This window comes from Pocillopora damicornis, chromosome 5, assembly GCF_964200805.1.
Source record: "Pocillopora damicornis chromosome 5, jaPocDami1.2, whole genome shotgun sequence".
NCBI classification, from domain to species: domain Eukaryota; kingdom Metazoa; phylum Cnidaria; class Anthozoa; order Scleractinia; family Pocilloporidae; genus Pocillopora; species Pocillopora damicornis.
The window spans coordinates 14541028-14560618 of record NC_142674.1 but is presented as its reverse complement, the minus strand read 5'-3'; the positions used below and the strand labels follow the sequence as shown (position 1 = coordinate 14560618).

At 37.9% G+C, this 19591-nt stretch overlaps 2 protein-coding genes, 2 long non-coding RNA genes and 1 pseudogene across 5 annotated transcripts in view; 1 reads left to right on the top strand and 4 right to left on the bottom strand.

Annotated features, from left to right (window-relative positions):
• The window catches only part of LOC149045520 (uncharacterized), a 4572-nt pseudogene extending 3366 nt beyond the window's left edge, over positions 1 to 1206 (bottom strand). The window contains exons 1-2 of the transcript XR_016187231.1: positions 529 to 1206; positions 246 to 302 (exon numbers count right to left, since the gene is read on the bottom strand). The product of XR_016187231.1 is annotated as an uncharacterized LOC149045520 (transcript). The remainder of the gene's footprint in view (positions 1 to 245; positions 303 to 528) is intronic.
• The window catches only part of LOC149045505 (uncharacterized), a 162794-nt gene that overhangs the window by 15973 nt on the left and 127230 nt on the right, over positions 1 to 19591 (top strand). The gene's annotated exons all lie outside the window — the stretch shown is intronic.
• LOC149045516 (uncharacterized) overlaps positions 1 to 19591 on the bottom strand; it is a 169302-nt gene that overhangs the window by 139807 nt on the left and 9904 nt on the right. The gene's annotated exons all lie outside the window — the stretch shown is intronic.
• LOC149045519 (ATP-dependent RNA helicase DDX24-like) lies at positions 2248 to 3450 on the bottom strand. Its single transcript, XM_089208233.1, has 2 exons — positions 3197 to 3450; positions 2248 to 2967 (listed from the first exon to the last, which is right to left on the bottom strand). The coding sequence occupies exons 1-2, from the start codon at positions 3347 to 3349 to the stop codon at positions 2782 to 2784; spliced, it is 339 nt and encodes a 112-aa protein (XP_089064359.1). The 5' UTR covers positions 3350 to 3450; the 3' UTR covers positions 2248 to 2781.
• On the bottom strand, positions 14693 to 17519 carry LOC149045518 (uncharacterized). The gene is made up of 2 exons (XM_089208228.1): positions 17186 to 17519; positions 14693 to 16736 (listed from the first exon to the last, which is right to left on the bottom strand). The coding sequence occupies exons 1-2, from the start codon at positions 17492 to 17494 to the stop codon at positions 16623 to 16625; spliced, it is 423 nt and encodes a 140-aa protein (XP_089064354.1). The 5' UTR covers positions 17495 to 17519; the 3' UTR covers positions 14693 to 16622.

Here is a 19591-nt window from a genome sequence, read left to right as displayed (position 1 = left end):
ATAAATGAAAGAAGCACTTGACTCAGCCTAAGCTAACGCTAACCCACACAAGGCTGGAAATCAAGACTGTTTACTAACTTTTCATACTTTCCTTTCACATAGAACTCAAACGTAAGAACCATGGGGACAATAATCCTCACCCCACCCATTTTGATTGCACTAAGATATTATCGGCCTGCAAGATCCATTATATTTGGTGGGACTATCAGTACAACCATTGTCTGCCTTAACTAAAGGTTGATTACCTTTCAATTGCTTCAGCTTTACTTGTTGCTCTTTCCTTTCTCCCTGATCTCCGAGATCTTCCAGTCAATAAAAAGCTCTTTTAAGGAAAATAAACTGAACAGGACAGTTTATAAAATGTGACATCAAACCTTCGAGACAGTAAAGTTCCAGAACACCAGTTCCGCCTAAGACTGATGTTGAAGCTGCCAGTCTAGTTAGTCCCAGACCATGTGATCGCACACAGGAGCGTACTGATCGAGAATTTGCATCTAAATGAACGAATCATTTCATCAAAAAACATACAAATCTTCGTCAACTTCGATGTCCATGGCTTTGGCAGAGGTAAGCATACAGTCATTACTTGACTTTTTGCGCCTAAACCTGTGAATATGGTTCGATGGCCTTCATTGAAATTTCCTTAACCCTGTGATCCATAAGAGTGACCAACCTCCAACTTCTCCTAACGACTGTCACACCCAAGTAAATATTTTTAAAAGGGTTATAAATGTATCAAACACAAGATATTGGGTGCTTAAAATTATCCTCTAACCTTGTTATCAAATGGGTATCCAATCATTCTCCTGTTAAAAAAGCTATCCGTACTCGCATTAAGTATGATCTATGGAGGCAATGGTCCTCGAAATGCTCCGAACGCACACGCAAATCTTTTGGAAGAAATGTCCTTCCAATGGCATGAATCCATGAAAGTCAATAAATGTGGTGTTTTGGCAGGGGATTCTGCTTGTTTTTTACCGGACTAATGCACTCGAACGCTTCGCTATTAGCCATTTTGCTAAGGAAAACCCCAGGATAACCCCAACTACGAAAGAACGGAGCAACCATAAAAATGCCTTGCACACCTAAAAAGATGGAGAACGCGGGTAGTTCGAAGTTGCCGTGAAGACCAGTTTTGAAGGCCGAAAAAAATTAACAAGGTTAGAGGTATGATTTTAAGTACCAAACATCTTGAGTTGATACATTTAGAGCCTTTTTAGCAGTATTTTCTTTAAAACTGCAGGTTCTCTTTCAATTCACGAGAATAGGGGAGCTGATCACCAACTAAAGAAGCTCTTGATTGTTTGACGAAATCTCCATGTCAACACCTTAAGAAATATATAGAGAACAGTATGCATGGAGAATATGCATACTAACGTTAAGGCGTAAAGATTTATCTAATTAAAAAGGAAATTTAGACGAATGGCACCTTAAACTGAGGGGGATTTCCAAATAACCTTTTAGAGTTTGACTGTTAAAGAGATACGCTGGAGATAATAAAGACACATCACCTCCATTAAGCGTCTTCATAATTTTCTTGTATGATCCCATTTCTTCTGGACCAACAAGAATGACACTCAGATCTTCCCTGCTCGCTCCAGCTGTCCGTCCACTGCAGTGAATGTAAAGCTGTTAACAAACACAGAGAAAGAATTTAGGAACGCAGGATCACATGAGATGGTTGCGCTAAAGTTAATATTTACATTGTGGTTACATCATTACACAACAGTTCATTATTAAATGAGATACAACTGAGGACGATAAACAATAACAAACTGATCCTTTCATATAAACTGCATTTGGAGAACAGTCAATTTTTTTTCCTAAATCAAAACTCATTAATTTAAATGAATTATGTTTTGATTTCGATAGGTGAACGTCACACATTAACTCAAATAGGAAACAAAACAAAGATTTAGAAAGTGAAGATTTAGAAATAAGAAAATAAATGCAATAAAATAAAGTTAGAGGTAAAAAAAGAATTCAGGCGTCAACGGCGTTCGAACTTTGCTATCAACATTCTGGTTGAGCTTCTCTTACAGTTGAGACTTGTAGCCCACACCTTGGTTAACGCATGGTTGGTTGAAGCAGTGTGACTTCCGAAGCCTTTTGTCAAGGTAGAGTTTCGCGGAGAACGAAAGCACTGCCGCCAAAAAGCAATCGCTTCCGTTCCCGCCTGCCGCACAGGCTGACCAACTGCACAAGCTAACTAACCGTACACACATACTTACACGTACTTACATCAAGGTCCTTCGGAACTTGATAGTGACAGCTGGTATGTCCAAACCTCTCGTGGCCACATTTGTAGCCAGAAGTAAGCCACTCGCACTTTGCTTAAATCTAACAGGCAAGAAAAAAATCAGCCAACATTTCATTTGCTGGTGTAAGTCCTATCTAGCTTTAAATATTCTCTGAGGGAGAAGAGGGGCGGGTTCAATCAGTCAAGGCGATCCAGTTATAGTCTATAAATAAAGGAAATTCCATTGCTCGGTCAATTCGTAAACTATACTCTCTGTTTTGATGAAAAAAAAATAGTAATAAGATCAGGATGATTCTGATCCAAGGCCACATAGCAAGCGTGTCACCTAGTGTTTTGCGCAAAGCAAGTTGCGGAGTAAAGAACGTGAAAGACGCAACAGGAAAATAGCACGTTGTCTACAAAATTAGGGTACTAATTGTTGCTTTGTTTTGTTGAGTTTTTTGTTTGTTTGTTTTTTGTTCTGGTTTTGTTTGTTTCGTTTGTTTCATTGTTTTTTGTATTTTTGTTTTTTTCCATCTCACTCAGTTTTCACCCGGCCTGTCTAAATTCTTTAATCTTTGCCTTTGTTGCATGCAGGCGAGCAGAACCCATGGGTTAAAGTCCAAGAGCCTACACAAGGAGCCCAGTCTCCTCACACAGTCCATGGTGTTGGAGAAAACCAAAGTACGGCCTGGGTACTGGGAAAGGAAATAGTGGAGATAAAGGTCCTAGAAAGAAAATTCAAAATAAATCTGAATGAGGTGATTTTTACAACAACTGTATGTTTCGTAGTTCTCCTTCGATTTCACTCACCTCTGTGGTTCCGTGGATCATGTTTCCCAGACAATGTGGTGTACATGTAGATGCATTTGGCTCAAACCAACAATAAAAAGTAATAAAAATTGTATCCTGGATCTTGAAGAGTTTCGCTTCCTTGTTAGCTCAACTATTACAAACCTCTTCAATTGTACATGAGATCTTTGCTTCTGTCAGGGTTTCTATGGTTCCTCTCTTGTTGGTGACATCGATAATTTTACAACTGTTCTTCTGCAGCCCAACTTTGTCCATCAGCGACACTAAATATGTTACAAAGGCAACAAAGGCAAACATTAAAGAATTTGGACAGGCCGGTGAAAACTGAGTGAGTTGGTCATTTTTTGTGCTTTTTCAAGTTGTGTGGATGGTGTGGTAACTGTTTGTTCCAGATTACCCTGAAGACTTAAATCAAAAGACAATACTATGTAGCTTTTTTTTTTCCCCGTGAGCCAAACTTCTAGAGAAAACCAAAAAGAAGCTTCTGTTCTTAGATATACATAATTGTGCATGTATGGGTAAAGACTGAAAAAATGCATGAGCCCTTGGGACAATGCAGTCTGCTGTCTTCAAAAAATTTAGGACAAACTGCTCTCAAAATAATTTCAATCAATTCCTGTATTTCCATGTAGTTCTTGTGGTGAGTGTTGTTTTTGTTGTTTTCTTTTTGTTTGTTTGTTTCCTTTTTTCATTTAAGGTATGACTGGCAGTTATCTTAGTTTTGATTCTCATGTCCAATACACCCAATCTGACTCAGGAGACAAGTCATTCCATTTGAGTCAGGTTGAGGATTATTATTAAGCGTCTTAAAATCGACTTGTAGTAAGACATTTCCACCTTAAGAGGCACGGTTTATTCAGATTTCCAGTATCACAAGATGACTTAACCACTAATTAACTTCTGGTGGGTCGATTTGTGAACGACTCAACCCAATTTGGAAGTATTGGACAACCCTCAACATTTAATAATTAAAGATAAGTTATAATAAAAAATAAATAAACAAAATAATTTAAAAAGATAATTTTTCCTAATTTCTCGTAAAATACAAGGGTAATTTCACCACGTGCTTGAAGTGAATCTTACATTTGTATCTTCTAAATTTAACTATGCGGTATGTTTTAAAGCACTTTAAGAAATTCACCTCCTACAGCGGCCATTCTTTTATTTTCTTCTTCTGAGCTGGTCCACCTGCACCAATTCCTGCTAGCTCTTCTGGATGATAATCTTCCATGACTTCAAGGGACATAAATCCATCCATTTCGCCCGCAAATAACGAAGGATCGTCCAATTCTACTGGTTCCCATTTTCGCTTCTTCCCTTTCGAATTCTTCTCTGACATTATGGAGCAATGAACAAAGAGCTTTAATTGAGAAACTGAATGTAAACGCTCTTTTAAATAACAAACAACCGTTTTTGTTTATCCCTAGAGAATTAATAAAAACACTATCACGTCGTCCGCCAGTATGGATTACCCGCCAGAGAAGGACTGGATAAGAAATTGTACTGCGCGCATATTCAAACGAGAGTCATGCGCTGATTTATTGCTACATGACTTTTCTTCTTTCGCCGAGTTCACTGAAACCTTTGTGAAACGTGAATGAAAAGACTAACATGGCGAAAGAACACCGTACATTTAAAGAGGAGTGCAGTTATATTGAGCGCTTAAACGAAAACTCGTTTCTTATCAAGAAAGGCTTTGTCCCAAACATGAAGGTAAGTGAACGCGCGCCAAAAATCAGATCGGAAGCTCAACTCCAGCTGAGTGGCGTGCGCGTCAAAATACACGTCTAACGATGTCATACTTGAGAATGTTCATAATAAGCTATGATCATCGAAATAAATCCCCTTACACCTGCTATATCCGTCAAAGAAAATTCCTTCTTTGAAATAAGTTTTGTCACAACCTTGTTTCTGGGACAACTGGGCCCAAGAACCTTTTCTGCCCACGTTATGATCAAATCCCCGTCCCCTGCCCCCCTCCACGTCTCTCATGTCAGAACTATTTTCTTTTATTTGTTTGTTTGTTTCAATCAGTCAATTCACGAACTACAGTCAAACCTGTCTTAGGTGGCACCGTATTGAGCACTTGCACTGTAGTAGACGCCATATTCCCGTGGGTGACTGCTTAATACAAGGTTGACTGAACTGGACAAATAAATTTTGTCCTCACTTCCTCCATCAAACCCAGATTATATCCATTATTGTCCCCATCCCCCCTAATTTCTCACCTTTTCCCCTAGTTGCAGACTGTGGTGTTTTGCTGGAAATTGTTGATGTAAGAATGTCCTAATAAGTACTGGATTAGGATGTTCTGATTAATTAGTACCATGGACAAATTTTTACATACTGTTTCAGATACAAGACTTGAGGTGTACATTGCAAGTATTCAACTCTAAAGTTCAAACTATTCTTTTCTTTTTTTTCTTTAAAGGTTGAAGGTATCTTAGATATATAAACGAGCTGCTCAAAAAACTAATATTTGATGAGCTGAAGCACTGGGCTGGAACTCAAGGTACAGTACTTTAAACATTTGAAATATAATACTGTTGTATTTGCTGCATTTGTCTTATTCCTTTTATACAATTAAGTTAAATTGCTCTCCATGTTTTGGTGGTTTCCTTCCTGGTGTAAGGCAGATTGCAAATGTTGCAGCTTTGCCTGGAATTGTTGATGTAAAAATGATCATAACTTTTTCTTGTTGAAATTACAACTTAGTTTAATTGAGACTTGTTCAATCCTGGGCCCAGTTGTGTGAAGGCTGATAAGTGCTAACCCAGGGTTAAATTTTAATCAGGGTATGTTTAATCCTTTGTTTAAAAGCTTTTTAAAATAATTTACCATAGATTTTTTAGGGCATCCAATCATCAAATTGCAGACTAAAGGAATTGTACATGTATACTGAATTTCATTTGAAAGCTTTCAGATATGAAATCAGATTTCACACTGACCATTAGTCATCTAAACTCAGCTTTTAACAAACTAACCCTGCACTCTTGGGAAGCAGAGAAAGTATAAAGTGGAGATGACAAAAGAGTTTCTTGCTATACAATTGGTGTTTCCATAGAATTTTTACACAAAGATTTCACTTAAAGTGATGCCAAATAGAGCATCCAGTTATCTAGTTAGATCCAGTTAGATCCAGTTATTTCATGCACGATCTTGAGAACACGTGCAAATCAGTTTTTCTGCTTTAAGCAAAAGCCCTTAGAACTGTTTTTCTAGGAGTTTTCTTAAGTTCCTGTTTATTTCCCTCAAAAAACAGGAAAACTGAAAGCAGAAGAATTAAAAGGCTACGTACATTATTTAAACTTTATGTGCTGTTATTTACCTCATCAATGGAGTTCCTAGGCCACTCACGCAGATCACAACACAATGACTCAGTTTAATTCTAGCCATTCTAGAAGTAACATTCCTTTACTTCTTCTTTGCTTATGGACTACAATGCTTTTACTGTCACTTTGATACCTATTTTTCGATGGTTAACCCTGTTTGAACAGGAAAGCTGTTTAAAAGTGAAATCTGAGTAGAAGGAATCGCTTTCTACCATCGGAACACCATTGAAACACCATACAAACTTGTTTCCAATACCTCTAAATATGGTGCTGCAACCCTGTCAACCCTCTTTTTCACAGCACCCTTGCAACTCAGGTATCAAAGTGATGTCAAATTGTTGGCATGACTGAAAACCCTGTTTCAACAGGAAAAGAAAGCTGTTTTAACAGTGAAATCTGACAAGTAAGAATCATTTTCCACCATACAGTAAATGAAAAATGAAAATGATAATCGTAATGATTTGCATATTTAGTTCAGGGCATGAAATTGCACCTAATACAGGTGCCAATGTGACTAAATTTTTCACTTTGGCGACTAAATCCTGAAAATCAATCACCAAATTGGTGACTAGCATGTTTCATCATAACCTTACCGAGAGATTTAGTGAATTAAAAAGATTTGCAAAGATAAATCCATGGCAAACTTCCTCGTTAAGTTTGTTTTCAAAACACAGCATGTGCATCTCAATCGATGACTTGATGCCAGCTTGGACTTAGGTGAGCTTGAATGTTATTTATCATCCATCCTAGTGTTCACTTTGTAGCACTTTAAAGATCTTTTCCCTAGTTTAATTTTGGAGGGTCTATCTTGGACTGTGACAGTGTTAAAAAAAGGTTTTGTTTGTCTTTGAAAATAGCGACCAACTTTTTTTGAATTGGCAACCACTTTGAAGAATTTAGGAGCCTATTGGCTATCAGAAAAAAAATTAATTTCACGCCCTGTAGTTAGAAAGAAGTAGTCAGCTTTAGGGGTTTTTAGGGCTTTTGAATTCTGATTAGGTATTGTTTCATCATTCTTGTTCTATTATTTTATGTCAGCGCTACTAGATTTGATCAAATGAATTTGCTGGCTATTTTAGAATTTCATCTCTCCGCAGCCAAGAAGAATGTTGTGATTTACTTAAAAAAAGTATTATCTGGTCCTATCTGCTGTCTGGTGCATTGTTGAAAGCACTTAGCACATATTATTTCCTTTAATTTCGTTAGTTGAGTCTGTGTGCCACTGCACAGTAAAGATAAATCGAGAAAGCCTGCCTGTTGGTTTGTTTGTTTGCACTTCACGAATGAATGAAGACACAAATAGTACAGAACAGAATCAAAGAAGCCCCCTTTTACTTTGACATAGTTTAAAAGTACCTTGAACTATGGAAAATCCCTCTTTGAACATTAACATGATTTGAATAAATTTTAAGCCATGAGTTCAACCTAGTATGGTATCTGGGATTGTGGCTTAGTCATCATTATGGGTGGCCGTCACCACCAAAACTACCAGGATGTCAAATAGATCAGTAAAAACAAAGCTGGTTTAAGGATCAGCTGCAGGACAGCATAGCTAATAAAGGAATGGCATGGCCAAATTCTAGACAGTTTACTTTTCCTTCATGAAACAGAACACACTAAACATGAATAGTTTAGCCAAATGATAAACAGTCTAGTTGCCCATGTCGAATTGGAAATTGAAATTGTGAAATGGACTAGCTCAATTACAAATAACTTAGCACTTAGTGGCCGTCACCACCAAAAATACCAGGATGTCAAATAGATCAGTAAAAACAAAGCTGGTTTAAGGATCAGCTGCAGGACAGCATAGCTAATAAAGGAATGGCATGGCCAAATTATAGACAGTTTACTTTTCCTTCATGAAACAGAACACCCTAAACATGAATAGTTTAGCCAAATGATAAACAGTCTAGTTGCCCATGTCGAGTTGGAAATTGAAATTGTGAAATGGACTAGCTCAATTGCAAATAACTCAGCACTCATTTGCAATACAGTAAACAAATGGTGTTGCCTTGCATCAAATGGCTCAGGGTAGTGTCAAGTAGCACAGTGTACACACAGACAGTGTGGTGTTGTGTGAAATGGCTCAGTATAATTTTGAATGGTACAGCTTACACATAAACAGTGTAGCATTGCGTGAGATGGCACAGCATAAATTCGAATGGTACAGCGTACACACAAATGGTGTGGCGTCGCATGAAATGGCTCAGCTTAATGTTGAATGGTATAACGTACACACAAATGATGTAGTGTTACGTGAAATGGCTGTTGTTATCAGTATCTGTTGTCTACATTTGCAGTAGAAAACAGACAAACAGAGGAGTTTCTTGATCACAGTGCAAATTTCAGGAAGATAAAAATTACCTTATAATTAAAAAAATATGTGCAAAAGACATTATAGTTAACTAAAACAATTCTACTGTATAAAATAGTGGGAAATGTTTTTTTCCTGTGTTTACACAAAAACTAGGAACTGTACAGTGCAGAAACCAGCTAGTCTTGAACTCTTGAGGGAAGCAACAATTTGCTCAAGACATACAGCTGGGAGTTTGAGATAGTGGGGTAAATTTGTCTGTGAAACAGCAACAAGGGATGCTGCTCTTTGTTTGAGATAGGGAGTTTTAGATAGCTGAGTTCCAATGGTTATGACTGAGAAAAGCAGGGCAAATCCAAGGGAAATGGGTTTGAGTTTGAGATAGCAGGGTTCAACTGTACCGTATTTACCTGTGTATAATATGCACTTTTTTCTATAAAAATAACCATCAAAATCACAGTGTATTATACACAGATTCTATTGTTTGTCAAGCAGGTCCTAATATGCATACGTTAAAAAGACAACAAAGAAAGTGACAAAAGCCTAGTAGTAACTGGTCTTTATTAGCTTGAGTTAAATAATCTACCAATGAAACATTTTCAATTTTGATCCACAAACACAACAAAGAAAGTAACAAAAGCCTCATAGTAATTGGTCTTTATTAGGTTGAGTTAAATAAGCTACCAGTGGTGCCTAACCTTGAAGGTATCTCACAGCATTCACAGCAAACAGTCACCAAATTAAGTATTAATGTGTCACAGCAATGCAATTTTTTAGATGCACATTTACTTTACTATTACTAGTAATAATTATTTTGTAAGGTGCAATTCCCAAGTGGCAGTTGTGACCACAACACGTGTGCACTTGCTTAATGGCAATTATCACACGAAAATAACTGTATGCAGTTGAACCTCTATTTAAGTGTCTATCACCCTTAAATAGATATTTTCAGAATCAACTCTATGCACATTGAATAGTTAAATGGTGAAATATTTCTTGTTTTTGAATTTACAAAATGCTAATTAGACGACGTCAACCTGGGAATTTGCCATTATTTCTATGCCAACTTACAATGTGCAGTATACAGCTTGAGGATAATTAATTTGATAAATACAAAAAATAAACTGTGGATAGTCAATTGATTGGTAAAAAATATTACTTGGAGGTGAAAACAAATAGTTGTATAATAAATGATTCCCATGTTGACGTCATTAATTAGCATTTTGTAAATTTAAATCTATATAGCTCAATAACGCGACGTTCAAAACAAATATTTCACCATTTAACTGTTCAATGTGTGTAGACTTGATTCTGAAAATATAATTGTATTTAAGGGTGACAGGCACTTTAAGTGGCCATACTATAATCAGTTACAGCCACCAACTATAACAGTCATTGTTTAATTCTAGAACTGGAGTGTCATGGCAGCAACTTCCAGACATGGTCTGTTCTCGTTATTCAGTGGTGACAAGCCTCTTCTCAGTTGCCATGATTTAAATATTGTGTATTGTGTCAACCCAGAAGAATCAGGGAGCAGAGCCTTATTCAAATAAATCATGGTGAGTTTGTTGTATTTCCTTAGTGAGCACCCAACTGTTCATTTCAGTAAAGCTGTTCAGATGGCGTATGACAGCTAAAATTTGTGTTAGTGGTTTCTATGCTTTGCATTGTTTAATTTGAAGGAGTGAGTGGAATAAAGCTTTGAGTGACTTCTGATCAACTGCTAGATTCTCCTTCCAGTTTATATTGTATATGCTCGTGTAATGAAGGGAGAATTTGGCTATAAATTAGGAGTCACCTAGGGCCTTATTCCAAACATTGTTTTGAATAAGGCCCTAAGTGACTCCTGATCTGAAGCCAAATTGTTACATGAGCATATACAAGACAAACTGGAAGGAGAATCTAGCAGTTGATCAGAAGTCACTTAGGGCTTTATTCCAATCACCCCTTCATTTCGCACCGTAAAACTTTACACTACGAACACATGAAATTTGCTAAATTTTCGGTCATTTTTACTAAAAAAAAAGGTCACTTAGAAAATTTTGGACAGCAATTTTCAGCTGGCATTTTTCGGAAAAATCACATTTTATTCCAAAGAATTTTCGGCTAAGTAAATTTTATTTTTAATTATATTTTTCTAACGATCTGTAGGTTTGTATATGTTTGATAAATACATGCGGCGTAATAATTTTTCCCACATACAGTACCGACAAGAACTATCCCCCACTAAAATTGCACCAAAAGCAGACCTGAGCAGAACATACTTTCTGAAGTGAACCCAACCAAACTTCAAGCCCATATATGAGCTATATAGGTATGTGCCGCCTAATAGGGTCGGGTTTTTGAGCCTCTGGATCCATAAATAGGGTGTCTTATTCGCGATTCTGGGTCTGCTCATGTTTGCACTGATGTTTGCATGTGAAGTGGGGGTTAGTTCCAGTCGGTACTGTAACTGCAACGACAGTCCAATCGGAGGGTTCAATCGGCGGTGAGGAAAGAGGCCTCACTACTCTATGTACAGTACCTCTCGCGTATACGTTAGCTGCGCAGGCGAATTTCATACGCTCCGACGCAGGGTAGTCAGACGCGTATATACGATTTTTTGCACGCTCGGTCGAAAAAAATGCGCGATTCATGTGCCTTTGTTATTCAGTGCTACAAGTTTCCTTTTTATTTCATTGTTGTATGAAACAATTGACTTCTAAGTTTGAAAAAGCGATGAGTAGACAACGGAAAATTTACATAATGAAATAAAAAGTACCGTGTTACACTATCGAATGTCGCGTCGCTTCGCGAATTTTTTGGATAACGTGTAGTAGCAGTAGATTGATGTTAAGCCTTCTGATCACCAACTACATTTATGATTTGTAACGTTCATATTTGTCATATTACAGGATATCCAAACTGAGCAGGAATTGTCCCCGGGCCCACCGACGTGCTGGCACACATTGGCTATATTCCTCGAACAGTCATTCAGTACGCTAAGTACCTTCTAAAGAGGCAACAGTAACGTTGAACTTTTCATGGCCAAGGCAATTACTAATATTCTACAAGTACTAGAAGACGAAGCACTGTAGATTCCTGATAGGTGCAAACGTGTGCGCATCAGGTCACTAGCGATGATAAGTACTTGCAAGGCTAGTGGTATGTTTGAAATGAGGTGGTCACCATCAACCTTTTCCTGGTCTTGTTTGAAACCACCAGGATTCGATTTGAAAGAAGTATCCGTCGTTAACCCTCTGGTTGAAGAAGCTGTTGGGCAGTTTACGTTGGAAAATCCTAATTATTTGTTGGATGTAGTAAGTATTGATTTTTTTATTCTGGCGATCAAATCCTGGGGTGTGGGTCGATACTGAACTGACAGGGGGGCTCGGCCGTACCATTTTGTGTGTAAAATTCCAGATATGGTACTTTTTAGGGGGGGCTGTTGGAAAAAAAAATTTTATAATTAACTTGGTACCATTTAGGGTGTCAATTGATTACTAATTGGAATCTGGTTACCGGTTACCGATTTCAGACTTTCAGTTACCGGTTACCGATTTCAGAATTTCAGTTACAGGTTACCGATTTCCCGTTTGGTAAACAAACATTTTTTCTATGCAAAACATTATAGTAAATGTGCTCGACTAGTACCTCGTCTATTAACAACAAATTAAGCGCTAGAATGAGCAGACAATCAAAACATGTCGAATTCTTCATGACACATCTGAAATCGGTAACCGATAACCAGATGCCAATAAGTCAGTCAACTTATTTGTCATGTAAAGCAGAGTACAAAAATATCATTCTCGATCAGCTTTTCAGTCAACCTACAGTACCTTTTATGGCTCATTTCCCCATTTCAGCCCCCCGGCTGTCAGTTTAGTATGGGAGCCGAACTCCCCGCCCCACGGAGAACAAATCTGCAGGTCTATAGGCTGGTTAACCGCGGTCAAACGAGAGAAATTTGCAAAAGTTAAGCAAAGTACTTAAAGGTTAAGGTGGTCGTTTTCACTGTTTATTAAAGTTTAGTATATTGCCAACATATTTACCAAAATTTACCAAACGTTTTGAAAGTTTACCAAAAAAGGTCTAAATACTGTGAACTGGAGAATCGTCGACGCCATTTTTCAACATAATTTGGATCAGGCGCAAAGAGTTTTGGTCAGTTTTCCACGGAAAAAAGCTCATCATTTTGAGAAAAATTAAAAGATAATAACGTGAACTAATTTTTTTACTCATCCTTGCTTACTTTAAATAAAATCCCACTGAATAAAACGAAAACTGCGTTGGACGTTTGACCGCGGTGGACTAGGCTGGATACATCCCTGCGTTTGGTAAATGAAAGAAATAATTATGGCTTCATTCACCATTCATTCAGCGTGTCACGCCCCAAAGCATAAAGTATAATGAGGCTCCATCTCTTCATCAGGTGGATACCATAAAAGGCCTATCTGCAGGGAGACCTGGCAACTTAGTTGGCAAATATTGGGAGAAGCTGATATTTAGCAATCTCAAGGAATGTGTGAAAAATGAGTATTCCTTCAAGGAAGAGGCATGTGGTTCCACTGCTGCTAGCTCCTACTTAAATTTGTGTGGACATCAAAGCAAAACAGATACGAGAAAATCGATAGAACAGATAATTAGAGATAACTATAGTGCAATGATAGTCCATTGTCCTAATACCAATGCCTTTGACTTTGTCATCTTTACAAGTACTTTTCAATACTTACTTTACGAGTACTTTTCAATTTGGCGTCGAAGCCACTTGAAGATCTGTCTTGGCGTGGATTAATAAAACGGGTATTTCATCTGCAACATGTTTGTTGCCCATGTGGAAAAAGGGACTTCCCTTCTCATGAGGCTTGAAAGAAACCACCCCGAACATACGGAAGATTGCTGAAGTTTACCCCCTCTTATTTTGAAAACGAGCGCGATGACCCCCATTTTTATTTCATTTATTTCTGAACTTCACTTGTATCGATCTTTGTTTATGCAAAGTTTCAAAACTTTTCTATAAGTCCCGAACTACCTTAAAATATATGCATTGATATATATACTAATTAGACTATTATATATTATTTACGTGCATATAATGAGACGAGATTATACAAACATTGACATGTGTCAAGAACTACAAAAGTAGTTCAAATTTTCTACCGACATAGTGAACAAAACAAAACGAGGTCTGAATTGCCCTTATTCATAATGACGTCACATCGAAACAATCTATTGTTTAAACGCAAAGAATCGTGGTCGCGGGAGGGGGACAAAACAGCAACAACACAAAAAAAATCGATATAAAATTCGTTTTATAGACCAAAGAAAAGCGGTGACAGCCATCAAGTGCAATAAATATTGCTTATTAAACATTAGTGCATCTCATATTTGAGTCCCAGGCCATTTGAGTTCAAACTTTTCTTACCAGAGCTAGTTTTAAACGAATTACTATTGTTCTAGACGATTGTGTCCCCCTCATAAACAAGCCCTGACGTCATCATGAATACCAGCAATTAAAAACATTCAACGGAATATTTATTGGACGCTAAAAAATTGCTTAGGGTTAGCAACCCACAGCAACCCTCTAATACACGAACTACTTTTCATGTCATACACTTAAAGGCATAAATACGGGATTCGCGAAAGGAGAAGCCTTACACCTCCTAAGACCAAATTCGTCACGCTCAACGTTTAACAAAAACGTACAGAGTTTCAAATATGCTTAAAGAATAAAGAAAACCGAGAATAATGTTTTGAGAAACATATCTTTGGAGCTATTTTATGTGGGAGAGAAAATATACCCGAAAACGAAAAATATAGTGCGCACAAATGAAAATGTTACATTTGGTAACACAATCTCATCCAGCTGTGCCAAACCTCAAGAAGACCAAGAACATACAGATGGAGAAATGACACCTTAAAAGTAATCTTTATTATCACATCGCAAACAAAAGTCATTAAATGATATTCTAATAGCAGCTAAGCTTTGAAGTTAGCAGATTTAAAGGCGCAAGCGAATGGCAGGAGTCGCACAAGCCTATCAACACCTTTTAACCATCGACAACCTTCTGTTTTCGGCATAGGGTAAAACATGGACTGGACCATTTCTTGGACCATTTCTTGGACCATTTCTTGGACCATTTTTTGGACCATTTTTTGGACCATTTTTTGAACTATTTTTTGGACCATTTGTTGGACCATTTTATAGGGGGGAAGCACACTATTAGTACTTAGGGAGGGGTGGGATGCAGTCTACTAGTACTGAGGGAGGGGTGGAAGGCAGAGTGTTATTACTCAGGGAGGGGTGAGAGAAGGACTACTGCTAGGCAGGGAGAGGTGAGAGGTGGATGTAATAGTAAACACTACTTGTTAATGGAGCTTTTACTCGATCGTACAAATTTTTGAATTTTTTTAATGTTCTTCATTTTTGTCGTCATGCGAAAGCGAAACTGCCACGTAAACACTGGACTTCGATTTCTATTGAAAATATCGGGTTTAAGATCCAGGGTCGGCCAGGGGGGGTAGTGGAATACCAATATACCCGAAAAAAAATCGACAAAATACCCCAAATTCCTCCAAATATACCCGAAAATAATCGAAGCTTTGAATACTTTATACCTGAAATTCAAAGAAAGTGATATACTGAATACCCATATTTAAGCTGCAATATACCGTATACCCGATTTAAAACGCCCCTGAATACCGAATACCCAAAAACCCTGGCCGACCCTGAAGATCCCCTACTGTTGTGTTATGCCTGTGCCTTTTGAGTCGACTTGTGTACCATCAGTTGCTTCACGTTTCCCTTTGTGTATACAGTATGTAATTACTAAATTTATCTATCTTACTTTTGTCATTCATCTTATCAGACGAGATCACGAAATTTTCGTTCCTTAGCCCTTAACTTAGCAGCACATAGAATTCACGAGCGCTCTAACAATTTTAAGGTTTATACCTTACTACATAAAATCACTGTTAGTACAATCGTACAAAGCAATCTTTTCTCTTTTCAGAGACACAGTTTTCTCTTTTCAGATACAATGAACACACACTTAAGTGTGATGTCACGCATTCCAATTCGTACATTGATGATCAAAACAGCCCAACTTCAGCACTGGGTAATTTTTCAAATAACATTTTCGCCTTTAATAGCTTAAGGGCACACATTTTCTTCCATATGGCCTCTGTATTGATTCATTAAATTCACACAAGTGCAAATTACAGAATTAACTTTTTCGAAAATAGCATATTTCTAATTTACAAAGGAATCATTTCCCTTTCGCAAATTACCGATCCGATTAAATTAATCTCACAAATAACACGTTTTCATTTTGTTCTGTTTCGCAAATATTACAGTAAGCCCTCTCAGAGACAATGAAAAAACGACTTCGACATTTCGCAAAGACTCGAGAGAATACTTTCCAATTTCTGAAACAGTCAGAGTTCGATAAGTGTTTGCTAACTGCAGGCCAAATCAAAATATTATGCACTGATAGGAAAAACCAAATTGTACAAATAAGGTTTTAAGTGTGCGGGCTGTGCGGAAATGGACAACGGTAACTTTTCTGTCTACACATGTTATAGCACCTTTTGTTGTGATTGTATGTCATCAAACAAAACAGTGACAGTCACATATTAATAAATGGTGAGAATTTATCATTTCCTGAATTTGGCATTTTTTTTCCCCCATATGTACTCTGGAGACCTAGCTCTTTCTGTATATGATTTCGATGAACTTCGAGTAATTCACGCTTAACTGCCGCCGAAATGATCACCAAGAAGGGAATAAATTGGGGCTGCAGTTTTTGGACGCACTCAACCTTACAATGAAAGTATATGTTTCCTAATCGTCCAGTCTTTTGCTCTCCATTCCGTCTGGTGCTTGATATTATGACGAGGTCTTCTGGTGGGTTGGGAATAAAAAAGTCTTCACCACGCCTTAGTTTCAAGACACCCTTACACCCTTACACCTTCTCACCAGAGGGCTGCATCTTTTAAGAAGGCTCAACTGGAAACTACCTTCTTGAACTGCCGGCGTTGATGTGTTGGGGCTTTTATTCTGCAGATAGAATAAAATTAATGGCATTTTAGTTAACAGCCAAGATTAGTCGGTGGCTGCGTGGGAATTATGCAACGAGCCGACGGTCTCGCCAGATGCTAAATCCTTATAAACCTTATGTCCTGCAGGCCATTTCTACAAATGAAAGGTTCTGTGATTAGGAGGACTGTTTTTTTCGACTTGCCGCGCATTATCACTACAAGCTTTATTTGATAGAGTTTTTATTTCGTTCAACCCAATTAGCTAACCAGTTAGTGAAATAGAACGACTTGCACAGAGCTAACATATAGCGGGACTTTACCATGATCATAGTCGATATAAAAAATCAAACGGTTGGCAGCATAATCACACAAAAAAATTTTAAACCTTTCACCGATCTAAAACCCGAGATAACAGAATCACGCATTACACCCTGTATTATGTGAATGATCCTTACAATATATACATACCTGAGGCTCTTCTATGTCTTTTTGTGTTGTTGTCTTCTCTGCTTCCCTCTTTGTGCCTCTGTTTCCTGAGGATCTTACTAAATTTGACGCCGGATTCGATGCTGATTGGTCGGTTGGAGAGGTGTTAGTGTAACTCTCCACAACTTCCTCTCTTTTTTTATTTGTAGCACCTTTCCTTTTTTGTGTTGCCTTGGTCTTTTTTGACCCACGTCCAGGAGGGAGGTCCATGTGAATCAAGGCATCCACGTTAGGAGGTCTTTGGTTCGTTGTCTTGTAACAATGAACGAACTCAGTCAATGAACGACCCATTTCAGCCACAGCTAAGGTATGAGCACAAATGACGTCAAATTCAGGAAACAAGCACTAGCGGAGGACCCAACCAATTTTCTTTTTGCAAGAGGCCTACTTCTCTATACGGGAATCAACCTAAAGGGAGAACTGAGGACTCCTCTTCACAGTGCATGTTGCGTTTTATAAATCAAATCATTTTATATTACACTCCCGGGATTTTCTACCAATCAAATATTTTTCCAAGTTAATTTAACTTCAAAACCCTCTGCTTCCAGATACTAAAAAGTGTATTTTTAACAGATGAACTGAAGCGCGTGACTAATATAGCAGTACAGGCTTCAATGGGGTAACATTGGCCCATTGTAAGCCGTCGAATGCCAAAAGATTCAAACTTCAATTTTCAGGATTCAAAGTTCCAAATTACCTGACAAAAATTTGATTTTTGTCGCCCGTGAAAATAGATCCTTCTCACGTGCTCTTATTTTGACGAACGTGATCGGAGCGCGAGATCTGGCCATCTACGCAAGCCTTGGTTTTCGCGTTAACAGTCCACTTAAACAATTCAAGTTCTGTCAAGTAAAATTTTGACAACGATAAGAACATTTTACCATTAAAACAATCCCCAAGAACAGGAGACTCAGCGGTTACTTCTGCATCACAACGAATAACGTCGCAAATTGCTCATAACATTTCCTATATGGTTTGTGCCATTTCACTGAAAGGTTCGTGCCAACTTGCACAGGTTATTTTAAACGCAGCCCGAAAATACTTACCCGAACACGCTTGTTCTCCTTTTTGTACTTGCAGCAGAATCTAGAAGTGGGTTCTTCATCGCCTGAACTATCCACCTACGCAAGCAGACTACTTGTCATTTTTTTAATGAACAGACTGAAAAAGCCATCCTTAGCCCAACAGATTGCCCTTCCCTGGATTTGCCCTCAAATAACATATCATTCTCCATGTCAACACCCTAAGAAATATAAAGAGAACAGTGTGTATGTATAATATGCATACTAACGTTAAGGCGTAAATTTTTCTAACTAAAAAGGAAATTTAGACGAATGGCACCTTAAACTGAGGGGGATTTGCAAATAACCTTTTAGAGTTTGACTGTTAAAGAGATACTTTGGACATAATAAAGACACATCACCTCCATTAAGCGTCTTCATAATTTTCTTGTATGATCCCATTTCTTCTGGGCCAACAAGAACGACACTCAGACCTTCCCTGCTCGCTCTAGCTGTCCGTCCACTGCGATGAATGTAAAGCTGTTAACGAACACAGAGAAAGAATTTAGGAACGCAGGATCATATGAGATGGTTGCGCTAAAGTTAATACTTACATTGAGGTTAAATCATTACACAACAGTTCATTATTAAATGAGATACAACTGAGGACGATAAACAATAACAAACTGCTCCTCTCATATAAACTGCATTTGGAGAACAGAGTCAATTTTTTTCCTAAATCAAAAACCATTAACTTAAATGAATTATGTTTTGATTTTGGCAGGTGAACCTCACACATTAACTCAAATTGGAAACAAAACAAAGATTTAGAAAATGAAGATTTAGAAATAAGTAAATAAATGCAATAAAATAAATTTAGAGGTAAATAAAGAATTCGGGCATCAACGGCGTTCGAACTTTGCTATCCACATTCTGTTGAGCTTCTCTTACAGCTGAGACTTGTAGCCCACACCTTGGTCAACGCATGGTTGGTTGAAGCAGCGTGACTTCCGAAGCCTTTTGTCAAGGTAGAGTTTCGCGGAGAATGAAAGCACTGCCGCCAAAAGGCAATCACTCCTGTTACCGCCTGCCGCACAGGCTAACCAACTGCACAAGCTAACCAACCGTAGGAAGATATAGAATGCCTACATATAGAAGGAAGAACTATAACATTAGTTCTTAAGAGAGCAAAATTTAACCATCAGTCAGTCAGTCAGTCCTCTCTCTCTCTCAAGAGGTACATCATACACATACTTTCAGCTCAACAGCCCTCCTCAAGAGTGCTTTTACAAAAGTCATATTTATAATTATTCAACAATCACTTAGTACTTAGACATTAATTAAGGTCAAAGACCAGCTCTAAAGAAACAGAAACTGTTTGCTATAA

Coding starts and splice junctions, on each gene's coding strand:
- LOC149045519 (XM_089208233.1), bottom strand. CDS start 3,349: ATGTTTGCCTTTGTTGCCTTTGTAACATATTTAGTGTCGCTGATGGAC. Junction 2,968..3,196: donor TCTCATGTACAATTGAAGAG/GTTTGTAATAGT, acceptor TTTTCTTTCTAG/GACCTTTATCTCCACTATTT.
- LOC149045518 (XM_089208228.1), bottom strand. CDS start 17,494: ATGGGTCGTTCATTGACTGAGTTCGTTCATTGTTACAAGACAACGAAC. Junction 16,737..17,185: donor AAGACATAGAAGAGCCTCAG/GTATGTATATAT, acceptor TTCTATCTGCAG/AATAAAAGCCCCAACACATC.